Source organism: Dendropsophus ebraccatus, chromosome 14, assembly GCF_027789765.1.
Source record: "Dendropsophus ebraccatus isolate aDenEbr1 chromosome 14, aDenEbr1.pat, whole genome shotgun sequence".
Classification (NCBI taxonomy): Eukaryota; Metazoa; Chordata; class Amphibia; order Anura; family Hylidae; genus Dendropsophus; species Dendropsophus ebraccatus.
This window is the reverse complement of record NC_091467.1, coordinates 25744386-25764704: the sequence shown is the minus strand read 5'-3', so window position 1 is coordinate 25764704 and position 20319 is coordinate 25744386. Positions and strand designations below refer to the sequence as shown.

Genomic DNA, 20319 nt, shown 5'->3' with positions numbered 1-20319 from the left:
TAACTTGCATCAGAAAAGTATTTATTTTCTAAATTGCGCAAAGCAAAAGAAAATAACATGAATACAAAGATAATATTGAGCAGAAACAGACTGCAGTAGCATTATGGGAATGAGAGAATTACTGTATATAAACACACATAGCTGCAGAAAGGCAATGTACAATGTAAAATGATGTTCTCTCTCCAGTGTGTGAGATTATACAATGTTATAGAATGACCTCCTTATGCTCTCCCCAGTCTAATACCATGGCATGAAAGAAGAAGTATACTAAAAATGAAAGAACGGTAAATGAGCCCGGCAGGTTTCCATTTTGCTTGAGCAGACATGATCTCTTTTGGCTTGGGTGGCGACTTTAGTATTCCTCATTTTCTTCCACAACATCTGTTCGCACAACTTTTCCATTGTCAATGATTTCAATGACCTTCTTTACTCTTCTTGTCCTCTTTGTTCCTATATGAAGTCAAAGGTGAAATTATTTATTATTGATATGTATTAATGTACAGTAAATGATCATAAGTTACTAGACCCTTGGCCTTCTAGTGACCACACCTTTTGGGGTGGACAGCTTGTCCTCTCAAATACCCTATACAAATACACGTCTGCTTTGGCCAAGTCGAATTCAGTAGTATCTTATCTCCCTTTAGATGGGGCATTGAGATTTAATATGTTCAATTCTTCTTTCTCCAACATCATCAGTTGGGGGAGAGTCATCAGAACATTATATGTATAATATAGCTGGCCAATCCTACCAAAGTCAGTGACTTTGCCCTAGGACCATGTACATACTGATGCCAACCTGAAGATATTTTACGTTGCAATGAACATAGAGTAGTGTAGACTCGTATAATCAGGGATAGATCTATAGCGGGTGCAAAGTAAGAACTGAACCCATGTCCTGCTGCCTAAAAGGGTCTACGTCTTCTAACCCACAAAAGTAAACACCAGCATTATAGACGGTATAGAAAGGAAGCACAAGGGGTGGCAGAGTTTACCTATTACACCTCGCCCTATAATCCAACAAATTCCTAAGCTCCTGGACGTGTGGTTGCTGTGAGGGTGGAAACATGGCTACATATTTCTAGCAATTGTGATTAACTTGGGTATATGTTAATTAATATATTGTAAGACAATGTTTACCTGTGTCAGATCCGGAACCGCTGCCTGTTCTTGTAGTTGGAGTACTTGTGGTTGCTGTGAGGGTGGAAACATGCTTATGTATTTCTAGCAATTATGATTACGATGGGTATATGTTATTCGATATAAGACAGTGGTTACCTGTGCCGTATCCAGAACTACTTCCTGTTCTTGTAGTTGGAGTACTTGTAGTTGGAGGTGTCCGTGTTGTTACTTTCGTGTCAATTTGCCCACTGCGGATGTTAAAGAACAATTATTATAAGAGCATTATTCCCACCAAACAAAGCATATAAAAAAAACATTCCGCCAATGGTGGTTCTTACCCTTCACCCTCCAGTAGCTTGCGGTATGTCTCAATCTCTGCTTCCAGCCTGGTCTTAATGTCCAACAGATCTTCATATTCCGCACTCTGGCACTCTATGTCCGCTCTGATCTCTGCCAGTTGCTCTTCAATTGAGGATATTTGGATCTGAAGTTGTGAGATCTGCTGGCAGTAACGTCCTTCTGTCTCTGCCAATGTGCTTTCCAGTGATTTTTTCTGAAAATGAGAAGACATCACCATTAATCACATTGAGTTCTACCAGAGGTAGCAGCCACACCAAGGCTCTTGTGGTAGGCAGGCCTAAGGTCCTTTCTTCCTCATAAGAGGTCACTGGGTTGGTGGGGACCCTGATATAGACTTTGCATTTTGGCCCAGGAGCTTCAAGTTGAATGCATTAAGGTCAACTGGAAGTAAAAAAAAAAAAAGAAACAAAACATGGCACTCACCATGGCAAGTTGTGATTGAAGCTCGATCTCCAAAGCTTGAAGGGTCCTCTTCAGTTCAGATATTTCGCTTATGGAGGTCTCAACTTGTACTTCACCGGTGGATATTTCTTTCTTCAGGCCTTCACTCTTGAGGCAAAATATACAATTTTAGTCAGAACAATCAGTACCAATAACAATGCATATCAGCTTTAAGATGTATGTAAGAGGCTTTTTATGTCCACAGGAGAACATGGTCAGATATGACATAGGCTACCCAATACTTCTAGAGTATCTATTCTAGTGAAGTCTATATCCTCCTGTAGGGTAAGGTCACCTAAATGGTGTCACAAAAGGAAAGATTCTTCTCTTACCATTCTATTGAACTGATCTTCAGCATCCTTACGGTTCTTCTCAGCCATAGCTTCATATTGTGCTCGCATGTCATTCAGGATCTTTGTCAGATCATTGCCTGGTGTAGCATTCATTTCCACATTGACATCACCCACTTGCTGTACTTGTTGGCCCTTAAGTTCCTGTGGGTTAAAAGAAATCAACAACTGGTTGTAGTACCTGGGACGACAGTAAATGCATTACAGATCTGGGGCATTTCTAGACAACTTACATCTTCATGGTTCTTCTTCAGGAAGGCAATCTCTTGGGTGAGACTCTCAAACTGGGATTCCAGATCAGACTTGGACAGGGTCAGATCATCCAGGACTCTGCGGAGGCCATTGATATCAGCCTCTACACTCTGACGGAGAGCCATCTCATTCTCATACCTGGCATGACAAACAGATGGAGCCTTAGGAGAAATATTGTTCAATGTGGTCACATTGATGCCTGTAAGTTGGTTTTTTTTCAATATGGAGATCTAGGGGCTGCTAGCTGCAAAAATCCCACATTGGAGAAAACTCATACCACACATTGGCTAGGCTATTGTTAGTTCTGTTCTTGGCAAGTTGTAAACTAGGCGAATATTTGTAACCATGGTGCACTTACTTCATCTTGAAGTCATCGGCAGCAAGTCTGGCATTGTCGATTTGCAAGACTAAGCTTGCGTTGTCATTGCTTGCTGTGATAATCTGCAAGGAACAAGTCATTTTTGTTGCAGGTTGTTTTGAAATAACACAATTTTGGACACATTAATGGGGTTGTGCAAGACATTAAGAAATTAATGTAACAGCAAGAAATTGCCATAATGTAAAAAAAAAATCCTCCGCACTCCAGCATTGGTGTTCCGGTTGTCCTTCCTGCATTGATGATATGCCATACATCCAAGGGAGCGATATAGCCAATCACTGGAATTAGCTGTGATGCACAGCATTCCATTGATGCATGGAAGGACCTACTAAGACCAGTGCGGTGAAGAGTTGACCCCAGTGTAGCAGAGAAATTTTTTTTTACCAGCAGGAAAAAATGACATTGCATTTCCATACAGCACTTACATGTACCATTCATCATTCATACATATACAGAGACAAATCCACTTCTAGTGTGTTGTCGAGCTTACCTGGACTTTGAGTTGTTCAATTATCTGAAAATACTTGGAGTAGTCCTTTTTCTCTCCTGTTCCAGAAGCAAGCCTTTGCTTTTCATACCATTCCTTAATCTTACGTTCAAGCTCAGCATTTGCCTCTTCCAATGCACGGACTTTATCCAGATAATTGGCCAAGCGGTCATTGAGATTCTGCATGGTTTGCTTCTCGTTTCCAGAAAAGATGCTGTCACCTCCAAAGCCTCCAGCATGGCTTCCTCCGAAAGCAGCTGCTCCACCACCAAAGCTTCCTCCGAAAGCAGCACCACTAGTACCTACACTAAAGCCATAGTTAGCAGATCCACTGCTAAAACCACCACCATAACTACCATGGCCGCCATAACTACCATGGCCGCCATAACTACCATAAGCACCTTGTCCAAAGTTTGCTCCGCCACCTAAGCCAAAACTTCCTGCTCCCTTTTGTGTTAAGGCATCTGCGCCTGTAGCATTTGCAGGATATCCAACGTAGGCCATGTTGTTTAAGCAAAAGGACACCCTTTCCAGATGGAAAAAAGCAGCTTCTTTGGAAAGAGTAATATCTGCTCAGCTTCTACTCTTTATATACCAGATTCCAAGGGTGTGTCATACCCAAATGTTAATGGTTTTTCCCAGACATCAAGTTCCTTTCCAAGCTATTGCCACTGCTTATAGTGTTTATCAGTTATCATTATTAATGAATTTGCATCACTCTAGCCGCTGGTCCTCTCACCCTTGGGTTGTTTGTCGTGTTAGCATGGTTTAAGGGTGTAGCACACCTAATCATCACATAATCTGAACACCTTGATAGAGAGTAAGATTTCTATGTCACAAGATACCGTAAGAGTCATTGTTATACTTTATGACTACTGTCAGTGAAACATATAAGACAACACAGAATTAATGTTTTTTTTTTTTATAACACTTTATTTAGTTTTTTAAGTGAATTATACAACAATTATAACAGGACTAGGATCCTTACACGATCCCAAAGATAAAACATAGGAGGGGGAGGAGAGGGTGGGGGGGGGAGGGGGGAAGGAGGGGTAGGGGGAGGGGGATAACAGGAAGGGTACACAAATTGAATAATATACATAACATAACAAAACAAAATAAAATTCCAAGGTACTCTAGCTAGATATATTCGCAGAAGGGACCCAGGTTTCCAAGGATGCAATATTCACCCACTATCGCATACTACTGCTCATTGCATTATCATACTTGGACTATACTACTCGGAGGCCAAGCTTCCCATTGTTTCAGAAACATATTATGTTTGCCCTGTCTCCTGGCCACTAGACCTTCCATAATACAATTATGCTGTACCACCGCAAGGATAGAGGGGATAGATGGAACATCTGGAGTCTTCCAGTTCCGTGCTATGGCTGTGCGGGTGGCTGTGAGGGTATGAAATATAAGGGTTAGGTGGGGGAGCGGGAGGTTGTCCAGGCGTAGGGTCAGTAAGGCAACCTCGGGTCCCCAAGGGATGGGGTAATGGAGTAGCTCTGTTAATTTAACCCGTATTTGTTCCCATAGGGGCGAGAGCTTGGTGCAAGTCCACCAAACATGCATTAATGTACCGACTGCGGCCTCACATCTCCAGCACAATGGGGAAGAGGATGGGTAAATGCGGGACAGCCGGTACGGGGTATAGTACCAGCGGTACAGCAATTTTCTAGACGTTTCCAAGTGGTTGGCACATTTAGAAACAGTGTATGGCAATTGGAACACAAATTTCCATTGTTCAGGTGTGAACTGATGTCCCAGATCCAATTCCCATTTCAATTGAAATGGTAGAGGCCCTGTAGCGTTTAGGAGCAGCAGGTTAGAGTATGCCACTGAAATCCCTTTGGTTTTTTGAAAGGGGTTGTAAAAGAATTTCTCATATTGAGTTTTAGGGGGGTCCCAATCCCACTTCACAGAAGCTAACAGGTGTCTGAGTTGTAAGTATTTGTAAAATTCACTATTAGATAATCCATATTTAGTTATAAGGGTTTGAAAGGGGGGGAGGATACCATCCTCCATTAGGTCATCTACTGTATTAGCACCAGCTGCGATCCAGTTACTGAGGTCAATCCCACCCAAGGCCAACTGCACTGTTGATAGTTTTAAGGTGCGTAGTCGTAGTGGGCATAATTGTTTAGTGGGGTTGGCCAGTGTCCATAGGCGTGCCCCAGCTTTGATGGTCGGAAACTTACAGTGGAACTCAGTGTTAGCCATATCTAGGAAGCACAACCAATCGCTCATATTGGGCGAGCCAACTATTTGTTTCTCCATATGTACCCATTGGGGGGAATCTGCTGAATCATCTCTCCATTTCTTAATTTGGTCGAGGACCACAGCTCTATAATAGGATATAATGCAGGGACAACCCAGGCCTCCCATGTGTTTTGGTAGGTGGATAATCGATGCTGCTACTCGTGGTCTCTGACCTCTCCATATAAATTTCATGAGTGTGGATTGTAATCTGCGTAGTATCGGCAGGGGAACAAGTATAGGCAAGTTTCTGAAGATGTATAGGATTTTTGGTAATAGCACCATTTTAGCCACAGCAATGCGGCCCAGCCAAGATAGAGGTAAAGAGGTGTATGAAGATATATCTTTACCTAATTGGGTCAAAAGAGCAGAGAAATTAGCTTTAACTAGTTTGCTAGGTGATTGGGTGAGGATGATTCCTAAGTATGTAATCTCTCCATTGGACCATTGGAAGGGGAAATCCTTTGCCAAGTCATTCTTAATATTTTGGGGAATATTCAGGGCCATTACAACCGATTTAGTGACATTGAGTTTGTAGTAACTCACTTTGCTAAAGGTATCTAATAGGGACATAGCCGCTGGTAGGGATTGAGGTGGTTTGGAGATAGAGATTATGACATCGTCGGCGAAGAGCCCCAGGCGATGTTCCCGATTGCCTATACAGATGCCTTGTATTTGGGGTGTTAGGCGTACATGTTGGGCCAAGGGTTCCATTATTAGAGCGAAGATCTGGGGTGACAGGGGGCACCCCTGTCTTGTGCCGTTGGAAATGCCAAAGGCCGATGACAGGGCGCCAGCTGTAAGTACCTTTGCCGAGGGATAAGTGTATAGTGACATTATAGATGTAATCAGTCTGGGGGGGAATCCAAAGTTTTCTAGGACTGCTCTGAGATAGCCCCAGTGCACCCTGTCGAACGCCTTCTCCGCGTCCAAAGAGAGGAGCAGAGAAGGCGTTCGACTGGCGCAGGCACCGGCAATGACATTTAGAAACCGTCTTGTGCTGTCTAAAGTTTGACGGCCCTTGACGAACCCAACTTGGTCGTTATGGACCACCAGAGGCAGGACATCCACCATTCTAGTCGCCAACAACTTTGCATACAGTTTAAGATCTGAATTTAGTAACGAGATAGGTCTAAAATTTGCGGGTCTATCTGCAGGTTTGCCTGGTTTCGGCAATGTAACTATCACTGCCTCCAGCATTTCCCTAGGTGGCGTTCCCCCTGATGCAAAGTCGTTGAACAAGCGTGTCATATAAGGCGCCAGCAGTGCCCCATGCAGTCTGTAAAATTCATTTGATATCCCATCGGGGCCGGGAGATTTGTTGGGTTTAAGGGTCTTAAATAGGGAACTTACTTCTTTCTCCGTAAATTTAGCAGCTAGGGCTTGTAGATGGGTATCAGGAATTTTGGGCAGGTGGGCAGAGTGGAGAAAGGACGCTATTATATCTGCAGTAGGTTGGGGAGTGGTGGAGTCAGTACGGAGATTGTAGAGTTCCTCATAGTACTCCGCAAAGCACTGTGCCATGCCCTGTGGGTCAAAGACCTTTGTTGCTATCCACTATGAATGGTGTTCTGGATTTGGCCTCTTTTTGGCTGATTTGCTTAGCCAAGAGGGCGCCTGCCTTGTTCCCCTGCCAATAATAAGACATCTTCAGACGTCTAAGAGCCATGTCATATTTGTGCAGATTCAGGTTGTGGAGTTGAGCTTGGATCATAGAAATCTCAGAAGCTCTGCTGCTGCAAAAGGACTGTTTGTTTAGCCTGTGGAGGTCCGCCAGCTTCAGTTGGAGTTCTAACAGCTGTTTATGTAGCTGTTTCCTATTGTATGATGTCTGACTTATAAAGTGCCCTCGTATGGTTGCTTTAAAAGCACACCAGAGAGTGTGGCTAGATATTTCGTCTGTGTCATTCAACCGAAAGTAATCTTGTATAGCAGATTTAGTTTCGGGGATATATGTAGGATGTTGAAGAATGTAATTATTTAGCCTCCATAAGGCTGTAGGATGAGTGGTGTATCGTTCCTTGAGATGCATGGTTATGGGGGCATGGTCAGACCATGTGATAGTTTTAATTGCAGTTTTTTCCACTAAGGGCATGACCATATGATCCACAAGAAAAAAATCTATACGGGTGTAAATTTTATGAGGAGGGGAGTAGTAGGTAAAATCCCGTTCGGTTGGATGACACACACGCCACGCATCGTACAGGCCCATTTTAGAGATGATAGAGAAAGCTTTGGTTGGTTCTATAGGGGTAGTACGAGAAGTAGAGTCCATAGAAGGCCACAATTGGCAGTTAAAGTCCCCCACAGCCACAAACAGTCCCTGTGCAATGGATCGAGCTTTCTTCAGTGTAGAGCGTAGAAAAGCACATTGTTTCTTATTGGGACCATATACAACTGCTATAGTATACTTAACTGCGTTAATGGAGCAAATCAGAATAATATACCTGCCCCCAGCGTCCGCCTCCACCCGGTGGGTCACAAAGGCTACTGTGTCGCGTATAGCTAGCGCCACTCCCCCTTTTTTACGTACAGCGGGGGCATGTATGATATGAGGATAGCGCTTGTTCTTGAGGCGCATAGTGTCCCTGTCTAGTAGGTGTGTCTCCTGGATACATAATATATCAGGGGAGGAACACTTAGCCTCACTCCAGAGCATGGACCTTTTAAAGGGTGAATTAAGCCCTTTGGCATTAATGGATAGGATTTGAATACCCATATTGAAAAGTGGGTGCAGACGCTGCGGGCAGGCAAGTACGAATACAACAGCGAGGTCTCATAAACAGTTTTACCCAATAGGGTTCGAGGTACCTTGGTGTATACAAATTAAACTGATAACAGGAATAAACATACAAATAACAGAGTAAGTGAGAGATAGTGTACAAAATGTACAATGGGGAGTAAATCGGTAGGCTTAAGAGCATCTAGACTAAAACATTTACAATGGCCTATAATCCTATAGTGTTCCCCAGAGGCATTATCTGTGAGTACCTAGAAGATACTCAAGGCACTCCGTGCAGTTTGGACTTATCAGGCAAGAAAGGACTGTTAGAAGCAAGTGGAGGGATGGTATTCACACATTCTTGCGTTTTCTTCGCTCCACAGTTGTCCACTCTTCAGGGATCTGGCGGGGTGTATCCGAATTGTCGGGCAGAAGGTCCCATTCAGAGCAGAGGCGACGCACAGTCGCAGGAGATGAGGCAATGTGTTTAGCTCCTTGGTAGGAGATAATCAATTTGACTGGGAAGCCCCACTTGTAGGGGATCCCATTGTCCCGCAATATTTTCGTGCCCACATTAAACTCTCTCCTTCTGGCCAGGGTTACCGCTGAGAGATCTGCAAAAATCGCTATGTTAGTAAAGCGATCCGGTATTGTGGGATTACGACGTGCGGCTTCCATAATTTTCTCCTTTATATGGAAGAAATGGATCCTAGCGATCGTGTCTCTAGGGGCATCCGCTGCCAGTGCTCTGGGCTTGGGTAGTCTATGCACACGATCGATAGTCAGGTCAAGAATAGATGCTTGAGGCAATAAGGCAGTGAAGTAATCCACTAGGAAATCATGCAGCTCCTCTGCTTTTACTTGTTCTGGGATGTTCCTGAACCGGAGGTTATTCCTCCTAGAACGGTCCTCCATGTCTGCTATTTTAAGCTTTAGTGCTTGTATTTCTTCCTCAGCACTGTTGGAGGCATCCACAATGACATTATGTGCAGCAGTAAGCTCTGCCATTTTCCCCTCTATATGAGTGGTGCGGTTTCCTATGGCTGTAATGTCTTTGTGCATGGCAGTCACCGCAGATCTTATTTCTGCCTGTAAGGAGGCATGGTGGTCTGCCAGGAGCTCTCTCATAAATTGTTCAGTCAGGGGGGCTGCTGGTCCCATGGATGCAGGGGAGATTGTAAGCTGCTGGCATGTGGGAGTGAAGTGCGCCACATGAGGGGAGCCGCCATTTTGTGGCTTACCTCTGCCCTGTTGCTGGTGTGCAGGATTAACCATCGGTGACGGTGTCCGGTGGGATGCCGTGCCGGAGGAAGCAGACGCTGGTGAGTCACCTCCAGAGCTCGGGGAAGTCGCGGTGCCATGTGCGGAGGGCGTCTCATTGTTCCCAGGCGGGCCAGAGGCGCCATCTTGGGTCCCGTCTGCTGCAGGAAAGAAGTAAGTAAGCTTCATAGGGCTTTTCTTGGTCCGTTTCTTGCCACGGCTCACCATCTGGTCGGTAGGGTGAGTGCCGGGGATGTTAGGCACCAGGTGCTGTGCAATGCCGTCGGGTAAGCCGCAGGTTTGTGCCGCTTCTGGCCAGTATTGTGAGCGGAGCTGTGCACTAAGCGTCCGCCGCCATGCGCTGCTAGCCACGCCCCCCAGAATTAATGTTTTTATAACATTGTGGTTTTAAACTAATCTTCATCTTCATATTTTTTATTAGCTTTTTGGACCTAAAGGGCTGTGTGAACATAAGAACATTGCCATGAGAATAACAAGCTGATCACTGAGGGTCTGGATACTGACCCGGACGGTCTCTGCAAAGATCATCCCGGCCGGTACTGCAGTACCGGCCTGATGATCTTTCCAGACGCAGTGTTCTGATGCGGGCGCTTCAGCGCACGCCCGCATCAGAACTCCCATAGCACACTATGGAGTGAGCGGCTCCGGACTGACAAGTGTTAACTGACAGGTCTTTCTGCGGCCGCAATTCACTGAATTGCGGCCGCAGAAAACTGACATGTCAGTTCTTTACGGTGCCGCATGGGATCCCGGCCGGACCGTATACTATGTGTATACGCTCCGGCCGGGATCCCATAGAAGAATAGGCAGTGTTCCACACCGTACAAAGTGCGGCCGTTGTTGCCGATGGCAACAGCAGCCGTACTTTTAAGTAGTGTGAACATAGCTTAATACTGGTTGACTTTATGAGAGAAGCCTTTTAATATTCATGTTTTTTACTTTTTAAGGGATAGATGGTATATTCCAAGAGGTGAAGAACTCCTACCATCTAAAGTGTACAATGTCCTCCCAGCTCCATCCCCAATGCCAGATGTCTGAAAGAGAACTGAGCATGTTGAATTTCAACTGCTCAGTCCTCTTGCTTGCTATCTGTACAGATACCAAGCTGTAAAGCTGAGAATTCCTGTGTTTTCTATGAGAAGGGGTACACTGCAGCCAGTGGCTTATTACTCCGAGAACAAAGGGGTCTGGCAGTGAAAATCCACCACACCCTACCCCTATCTTAACCAAAATCATTTGTTTGTGGAGTCTCGACACAGCCCGGTACACTTTAAACAGATGGATGAACTTGTTGCAAGTATAGAAATATAAAGTGTAAGGAGACCTTTAGACCACTAATCAACAATTTACTGTTCACGCCACGAACTATGCCTCAAGGCCTTTTCAGACTGTTGTCATGTCAAGACTTTCCAACATCGTTTACCAACTCAACACCATAGTCTGCTGCCGAAACTCAGTATGTTGCCGAAAGACTGTTCATCCTCTGCCTGGTGTCATTGACTCTGCATGTCCAGTCTCCATGTCTGTGACAGGCAATATGGCCAAAAATGATCCCCCAAAATATCATATGTCTTTTGTGGGACAGCCATTTACCAATGATGTGCCATTCTGACATCTTTGCTAAAAACACAAGAGCCGCTACCATACTGCTGTAGTGAAGACAAGGATACTGTAGAAACTTGGCCAACCTTCATGTACAGGCGGCTTTATAAACATATGCAGTGTCGGACTGGAGTGCCTTGGGCCCACCAGGGGAAATCATTCTTGGGGCCCACCCTTCTGCCACCGCACTTATCTATGGTAACATTAATAAGGGTACATTAACACGGCGTGATGTGGGGCAGCATAGGGCTGCAAATGATTGCTAATGAAGGCAGGTGATGTGCAGCCGACAGCAATGATCTTAGCCGCACAAAAGATCAAATCAGCCGACTATGGGGCATTTGCTCGCATGTCAGCAGATCTCTGGCACTTTTACATGGGCCGATCATCGGCTGAATAGGCTTCCTAGGAGCGCTTGTTACCGATTATTGGCCGGTGTAATTGGGCTATAAGACAATTTTCTTTGCATGATAACACTGTATACTTAGATCCAAGTCATACAGCTACCAATAACACCAGTATATAAAGAGCAAATATCCCCACACATATTACCGCTATACAGTAACTGACCAAATCCTGTATATCAAGACCGATATTACCAATAAACCAGTATACAGGAGGGAAATAGTATCACCATACATATGACCGCTATACTGTTACTGACCAAATCCTGTATACTGAGACCAATATTACCAGTATACAAGGGGGAAATATTACCGCAACACCACAACCATTGCTACCATATTGTTACTGACCAAATCTGATATACTAAGACCAATGAACACCGCACCAGATTACAAGTAACAAATAATACCACAACACACTGACTAACACCACCGCTGCTACTGAATAAAATCCTCTGAACAAAGATCAATATCCCCTCATACAGTCATATAGAGGTGGCCCCAGCTCTACACAGGCTCTATACATAATATACATTACAGTGCACATAGATTTAGCGACTCACAGGGGACTTCTTCTCTGATCAGAGTTCTTCCCTTTTCATCTTCTTCTCCATCTGCCCTGGGCCGTTATGAGAACTTCTCCAAGCCAAGAATCCACAGAATCTGCCAGAGAAACATATTAGGCTCCTCACTCTGTCACCATCCTCATCTCTCTACAAACTGCACATCTGTATTGGCCCCTTTACACCTTCTCTCAGTGGTTAGCCATATATATATATATATATATATATATATATACACTCACCGGCCACTATATTAGGTACACCATGCTAGTAACGGGTTGGACCCCCGTTTGCCTTCAGAACTGCCTCAATTCTTCGTGGCATAGATACAACAAGGTGCTGGAAGCTTCCTCAGAGATTTTGGTCCATATTGACATGATGGCATCACACAGTTGCCGCAGATTTGTCGGCTGCACATCCATGATGCAAATCTCCCGTTCCACCACATCCCAAAGATGCTCTATTGGATTGAGATCTGGTGACTGTGGAGGCCATTTGAGTACAGTGAACTCATTGTCATGTTCAAGAAACCAGTCTGAGATTATTCTAGCTTTATGACATGGCGCATTATCCTGCTGAAAGTAGCCATCAGATGTTGGGAACATTGTGGTCATAAAGGGATGGACATGGTCAGCAACAATACTCAGGTAGGCTGTGGCGTTGCATCGATGCTCAATTGGTACCAAGGGGCCCAAAGAGTGCCAAGAAAATATTCCCCACACCATGACACCACCACCACCAGCCTGATCCGTTGATACAAGGCAGGATGGATCCATGCTTTCATGTTGTTGACGCCAAATTCTGACCCTACCATCCGAATGTCGCAGCAGAAATCGAGACTCATCAGACCAGGCAACGTTTTTCCAATCTTCTACTGTCCAATTTCGATGAGCTTGTGCAAATTGTAGCCTCAGTTTCCTGTTCTTAGCTGAAAGGAGTGGCACCCGGTGTGGTGTTCTGCTGCTGTAGCCCATCTGCCTCAAAGTTTGTTCGTACTGTGCGTTCAGAGATGCTCTTCTGCCTACCCTGGTTGTAACGGTTGGCTATTTGAGTCACTATTGCCTTTCTATCAGCTCGAACCAGTCTGCCCATTCTCCTCTGACCTCTGGCATCAACAAGGCATTTCCGCCCACAAAACTGCCGCTCACTGGATGTTTTTTCTTTTTTGGACCATTCTCTGTAAACCCTAGAGATGGTTGTGCGTGAAAATCCCAGTAGATCAGCAGTTTCTGAAATACTCAGACCAGCCCTTCTGGCACCAACAACCATGCCACGTTCAAAGGCCTCAAATCACCTTTCTTCCCCATACTGATGCTCGGTTTGAACTGCAGGAGATTGTTTTGACCATGTCTACATGCCTAAATGCACTGAGTTGCCGCCATGTGATTGGCTGATTAGAAATTAAGTGGTAACGTGCAGTTGGACAGGTGTACCTAATAAAGTGGCCGGTGAGTGTATATATATATATATATATATATATATATATATATATATATATATAATGTGTAGACACCTTGTAGATGGCCCCTTGTTCAGTCCTCCATATAGATGGCCCTGTGTGCATCTACTATAGTAGAGATCCCCCTTTGTGTAATCCTCTTACATTAGATGACAACCTCTGTGCATTCCCTATATCAGGGGTAGAGAACCTCGGCTCTCCAGCTGTTGCAAAACTACAACTCCCATCATGCCTGGACAGCCACAGCTAAAGCTGTAGTTTTGCAACAGCTGGAGAGACAATGTTCCCTATTCCTGCCCTATAGTATATGGCCCACTCTGTGTAGTCCCCTTATAGATGACCCCTCTGTGTAGTCCACTAAAGTAAATGCCCCCCTCTGTGCATGCCTATAGTTACCCTTAGAGATGCCCCCCATTGTTGTCCCCCTCTGTGTAGTGCCCTTTATAGATGCCTCCTCAGTGTTGTCCTCCTTATAAATTTCCCCCATCCAGTGTCCCTTATAGATGGCACCTGTGTTGTCCCCCTTATAACTGGCCCGCTTGTGTTATCTATCCCCCCATATAGATAGCCCCCTTATGTTGTCCATCCCTACCCCCCATATAGCCCCTTATGTTGTCTATTCCCCCGTATAGCCCCCTTATGTTGTCCTTGCCCCATATAGCCCCCTTATGTTTTCCTTCCCCTGTATATAGCCCCTTATGTTGTCTATTCCCCCATATAGCCCCCTTATGTTTTCCTCCCCCTGTATATAGCCCCCTTATGTTTTCCTTCCCCTGTATATAGCCCCTTATGTTGTCCTTCCCCTGTATATACCCCCCTTATGTTGTCCTTCCCCTGTATACAAAAAAACCACAAGACAACTAACCTAACCACACGCTCCCCCATCGGTCGCTGGCCTCTCTCTTCTCCTGACAGTTGAGCAGCTCCGATGTGAAGTCTCGGCAGCGACATCACTGACCTCAGTGTGCGCCGCGGTGGCTGGGACTTCCGGTATGCGCTCCATGACCCGGAAGTCCTAGCCGCCGCGGCGCACACTGAGGTCAGTGATGGCGCTGCCGGGACTTCGCAACGGAGCTTGCGACACTCTTGTGATTGCAAGCAAATCTCCTACGGCTTCCCGCCCTGTCAATCAGAACACTGCTTACATTTAACTGGAAGCGATTGTTGAGATCGCTTCCAGTTAAAAAGGGAGGTGCGGCCCCCGGCCCCCCTAGGAGCAGGGGGCCCACTCCAGCTCGGGGCCCACCGAGGATTTCCCCGGCCCCCCGGTGGCCCAGTCCGAGCCTGAACATATGGAAAATATGCAAATATTGTGTCTTAGTCGATAATTTTTTTCTCTTTGAACATCGAATTGGCACAGGATTTAATGAGATGTCACTCATAATAACTTTATTTCTTAATAAACTTTTGACAACTCTTAATCGTCATCTTTCTGTCATCGCTGCAGTGTCTTTTTCTTTTTCAGTCTCTCTTCTTGTAGTCTACCTCAAGTGTTATACTATTTTTGCACTAAGCAGTTGTCAGCAGTTTCCTGCTGTGTGTTTTTGTATTGTACCGAAGTTTCTTAAGTGAATTGTTGGTTAAGTGCTGGACTCTGTCACCTCTTTTGCGGCGCACCTGCACCCTCATACCTCACTATTGTTCTACTAAAGGATCGGTGCCCATTTGTCCAGAGTTGTGGGTACTGCCACTCCTGACCACCGTGACAAAACCAACACCAGAAGCCCACCAGCAAGACCAAGGACTCGTAGTACCTCACATGTTGGTCTCCGAACTTGTGTAGGCAGTAGGCATACATATATGCCCAGTACATACCTTATATAAACATCAGTATGAGAATTCTTCTTTCAAGTATCTACACCACTATACAGGCAAAGTAGCGTTACCGTACCATTATTGTGTTTGTCTGAGGCTGCAATTATATTGTGTTATGAAGTGTCATAGAGGCGTGGCAAGGACACTGATGTGGTCTGGCCACACCTCTAAGACATGTAACAGCAGCGTTAATAAGTTTTTTTTTGTTTTTTTTAGATGATTGCCGCCTTTTTATGGATAGTCTCACTATTAAATAGCTATATAAGTAGCTTGGGACTAGCTCTTTTCTAGTTTCAGATTCCCTTTAAGCATAATAGACAGCTGTTACGTCATCCACTGCAATTAGTGTCACTACCACTAGGTGGTGTATGACATAAGCTCTCACTTGGTAGACCATGTGCCTTGGTTCTGGGCATTACCTGTTTGACTCTATGATGACTAAGGAATATGACCGATGACTATGTGACAACAACCAGACCTGGTATAACTTGCATTAGAAAAGTATTTATTTTCTAAATTGCGCAAAGCAAAAGAAAATACATTGAACACGTAGTTAATATTGAGCAGAAACAGACTACAGTAGCATTATGGGAATGAGACAATTACTGTATATAAACACACATAGCTGCAGAAAGGCAACGTACAATGTAAAATGATGTTCTCTCTCCAGTGTGTGAGATTATACAATCTTATAGAATGACCTCCTTATGCTCTCCCCAGTCTAATACCATGGCATGAAAGAAGATGTATACTAAAAATGAAAGAACGGTAAATGAGCCTGGCAGGTTTCCATTTTGCTTGAGCAGACATGATCTCTTTTGGCTTGGGTGGCGACTTTAGTATTCCTCATTTTCTTCCACAACATCTGTTCGCACAACTTTTCCATTGTCAATGATTTCAATGACCTTCTTTACTCTTCTTGTCCTCTTTGTTCCTATAAGAAGTCAAAGGTGAAATTATTTATTATTGATATGTATTAACATACAGTAAATGGTAATAAGTTACTTGACACTTTGCCTTCTAGTGACCACACCTTTTAAAGTTGGGATGGACAGCTTGTCCTCTCATATACCCTATACAAATACATGTCTGCTTTGGCCAAGACAACTTGAGTAGCAGCTTGAGAAGAGAAGGATCTGGCACTGAGATTCAATATGTTCAATTTTTCTTTCCCTAACATCATCAGTTGGGTGAGAGCCATCACACCTTTATATGTATAATATATCTGGCCTTTCCTACTAAATTTATTGACCTTGCCCTAGGACCATCTACATACTGATGCCAACCTGAAGATATTTTACGTTGCAATGGACATAGAGTCAGACCCCTATAGTCAGGGATATATCTATAGCGGGTGCAAGGTAAGAACTGCACCCATGCCCTGGTGCCTAAAAGGGTCTACGGGCTTCTAACCCATAGAAGAAGACACTAGCATTATAGACGGTGTAGATAGGCGGTGCCGGGGGAAGGGGGGGTGTTATACCTCACCCTACAATACATCAAATTCCTAAGCACCTGGACATGTGGTTGCTGTCAGGGTGGAAACATGGCTATGTATTTCTGACAATTATGATTATGTTGGGTATATTTTATTCAATATAAGACAGTGGTTACCTGTGTCGGATCCAGAACCACTTCCTGTTCTTGTAGTTGGAGTACTTGTAGTTGGAGGTGTCCGTGTTGTTACTTTCGTGTCAATTTGTCCACTGTGGATGTTAATGAACAATTATAAGAGCATTATTCCCACCAAACAAAGCTTATAAAGATTCTGCCAATGGTGGTTCTTACCCTTCACCCTCCAGAAGCTTGCGGTACGTCTCAATCTCTGCTTCCAGCCTGGTCTTAATGTCCAACAAATATTCATATTCAGCAGTCTGGCACTCTATGTCCGCTCTGATCTGTGCCAGTTGCTCTTCAATTGAGGATATTTGGATCTGAAGTTGTGAGATCTGCTGGCAGTAACGTCCTTCTGTCTCTGCCAATGTGTCTTCCAGTGATTTTTTCTGATAATGAGAAGACATCACCATTAATCACCTTGAGATCTACAACAGAGGTTTACCAGAGGTAGCTGCCACATCAAGGCTCTAGTGTTGGGCAACCCTAAAGTCCTTTATTTTTCATAAGAAGTCACTGAGTTGGTAGAAACCCTAATACAGACTTTGCATTTTGGCCCAGAAGCTTGAGGTTGAATGGATCAAGGTCAACTGGAAGTAAAAAAAAAAAATCACTCACCATGGCAAGTTGTGATTGAAGCTCGATCTCCAAAGCTTGAAGGGTCCTCTTCAGTTCAGATATTTCACTTATGGAGGTCTCAACTTGTACTGCGCCGGTGGATATTTCTTTCTTCAGACCTTCACTCTTGAGGCAAAATATACAATTTAAGTCAGAACAGTCAGTACCAATAACAATGCATATCAGCCATAAGATGTATGTAGGAGCCATATTTTTATTTCCACAGGAGAACATGGTCAGATATGACATAGGCTACCAAATACTTGTACAGTATCTACAGTATCTAGGAAAGTTTATATCCTCCTGTAGGGTAAGGTCACCTAAATAGTGTCATAAAAGGAAAGTTTTTTTTGCTTACCATTCTGTTGAACTGATCTTCAGCATCCTTACGGTTTTTCTCAGCCATAGCTTCATATTGTGCTCGCATGTCGTTCAGGATCTTTGTCAGATCATTGCCTGGTGCAGCATTCATTTCCACATTGACATCACCCACTTGCTGTACTTGTTGGCCCTTAAGTTCCTGTGGGTTAAAAGAAATCAACAACTGGTTGTAGTACCTGGGACAACAGTAAATGCATTACAGATCTGGGGCATTTCTAGACAACTTACATCTTCATGGTTCTTCTTCAGGAAGGCAATCTCTTCAGTGAGACTCTCAAACTGGGATTCCAGATCAGATTTGGACAGGGTCAGATCATCAAGGACTCTGCGGAGGCCATTGATATCAGCCTCTACGCTTTGGCGGAGAGCCATCTCATTCTCATACCTGGCATGACAAACAGATGGAGCCTTAGAAATATTGTTCAGTGTAGTCACATTGATAGATGTAAGTTGGTTTCTTCAATATGGAGATCAAGGGGGCTGCTGCTACTACTACTACTACTACTAATCAAACTAATTCTAAAAATATAACCAAAGGGTTGTACCTTTTAAAATGTCATACCCTATCTATATGTTTAGTCACCAGTGCTGGATCCTCTTATACACATTGTCTATTCTTTGAAACAAAGACAGACAGCTCACTCTTATAGCCAGTATTACATACATTGGGGCAATTATGAATAATTTGCATCATTGGCTCGAAAACTCATACTACACATTGGTTAGGCTGTGGTTAGTGAAGGCCTGTTCTTGGCAAGAATTAAACTAGACGAGTATCTATAACCATGGTGCACTTACTTCATCTTGAAGTCATCAGCAGCAAGTCTGGCATTGTCGATTTGCAAGACTATGCTTGCGTTGTCATTGCTTGCTGTGGTAATCTGCAAGGAACAAGTCATTTTTGTTGCAGGTTGTTTTGATGTAACACATAATTTTGGCCACATTAATGGGGTTGTGCAAGACATTAAGAAATTAATGTAACAGCTAGAAATTGCCTTAAAGTTAAAAGAAAAATCCTCCGCACTCCAGCATTGGTGTCCTGGTGGTCCCTTCTGCATTTATTATATGCCATATATCCAACAGAGCGATATAGCCAATCAGTGGAAATAGCTGTGATGTTCGCATGCATGGCACATGACTGCTGAGGTCAGCAATTGGCTTTAGATGCACAGCATGTCATTGACACATGGAAGGACCAACAAAGACCAATGCAGTGACGTGTTGACCCCATTGTACCGGAGGATATTTTTTTACCAGCAGAAAAAAATGTCAATGCATTACCATACAGCACTTACATGTACCATTCATCATTCATACCAATAAAGAGAGAAATACACTTCTAATGGTTTGTCGAGCTTACCTGGGCTTTGAGTTGTTCAATTATCTGAAAATACTTGGAGTAGTCCTTTTTCTCTCCTGTTCCAGAAGCAAGCCTTTGCTTTTCATACCATTCCTTAATCTTACGTTCAAGCTCAGCATTTGCCTCTTCCAAGGCACGGACTTTATCCAAATAACTGGCCAAGCGGTCATTGAGATTCTGCATGGTTTGCTTCTCATTTCCAGAAAAGATGCTGTCACCTCCAAAGCCACCAGTATGGCTTCCTCCGAAAGCAGCTGCTCCACCACCAAAGCTTCCTCCGAAAGCAGTACCACTAGTACCTACACTAAAGCCATAGTTAGCAGATCCACTGCTAAAACCACCACCATAACTACCATGGCCGCCATAACTACCATGGCCGCCATAACTACCATGAGCACCTTGTCCAAAGTTTGCTCCGCCACCTAAGCCAACACTTCCTGCTCCCACTTGACTATAGCCACCTGCACCTCCACCTCCACCATATCCTCGGGAGCTGGAGGATGAGGCTTGGTAAGATGAAGACTGTTTTAAAGAGTAGGACATGTTGTTCAAGCAAAAGGACACCCTTTCCAGATGAAAAAAAGCAGCTTCTATAGAAAGAGTAATATCTGCTCAGCTTCTACTCTTTATATACCAGATTCCACGGGTGTGTCATAGCTGAATGTAATGTTTTTTTTTTCCAGACATCAAGTTCTTTGCCAAGTTATTGCCGCTGCTTATAGTGTTTATCAATTATCATTATTAATTAATTTGCATCACTCTAGCCGCTGGTCCTCTCACCCTTGGGTTGTTTGTCGTGTTAGCGTGGTTTAAGGGTGGAACACACCTAATCATCACATAATGTGAACAC

At 44.2% G+C, this 20319-nt stretch overlaps 1 protein-coding gene across 1 annotated transcript; it reads right to left on the bottom strand.

The window, feature by feature from the left end:
* On the bottom strand, positions 1-20059 carry LOC138771851 (uncharacterized). The gene is made up of 19 exons (XM_069951857.1): positions 19470-20059; positions 18908-18990; positions 18338-18494; positions 18087-18248; positions 17729-17854; positions 17285-17499; positions 17111-17202; positions 16335-16430; positions 8730-9793; positions 5410-7177; positions 3392-3939; positions 2881-2963; positions 2504-2660; positions 2253-2414; positions 1903-2028; positions 1458-1672; positions 1276-1367; positions 1138-1191; positions 1-450 (listed from the first exon to the last, which is right to left on the bottom strand). Exons 1-19 carry the CDS (start codon positions 20010-20012, stop codon positions 353-355), a joined length of 5841 nt encoding a protein of 1946 aa, XP_069807958.1. The 5' UTR covers positions 20013-20059; the 3' UTR covers positions 1-352.
* Positions 20060-20319: the final 260 nt, after the last annotated feature.

What these genes read in the sequence shown, in the direction of transcription:
- LOC138771851 (XM_069951857.1), bottom strand. Translation starts at nt 20,012, where the DNA reads ATGTCCTACTCTTTAAAACAGTCTTCATCTTACCAAGCCTCATCCTCC. An exon ending in TGAAGAAGAACCATGAAGAT is followed by an intron (nt 18,249 to 18,337) that starts GTAAGTTGTCTA and finishes TTTAACCCACAG; the next exon opens with GAACTTAAGGGCCAACAAGT. An exon ending in AAGATCAGTTCAATAGAATG is followed by an intron (nt 2,029 to 2,252) that starts GTAAGAGAAGAA and finishes TTTTGCCTCAAG; the next exon opens with AGTGAAGGCCTGAAGAAAGA.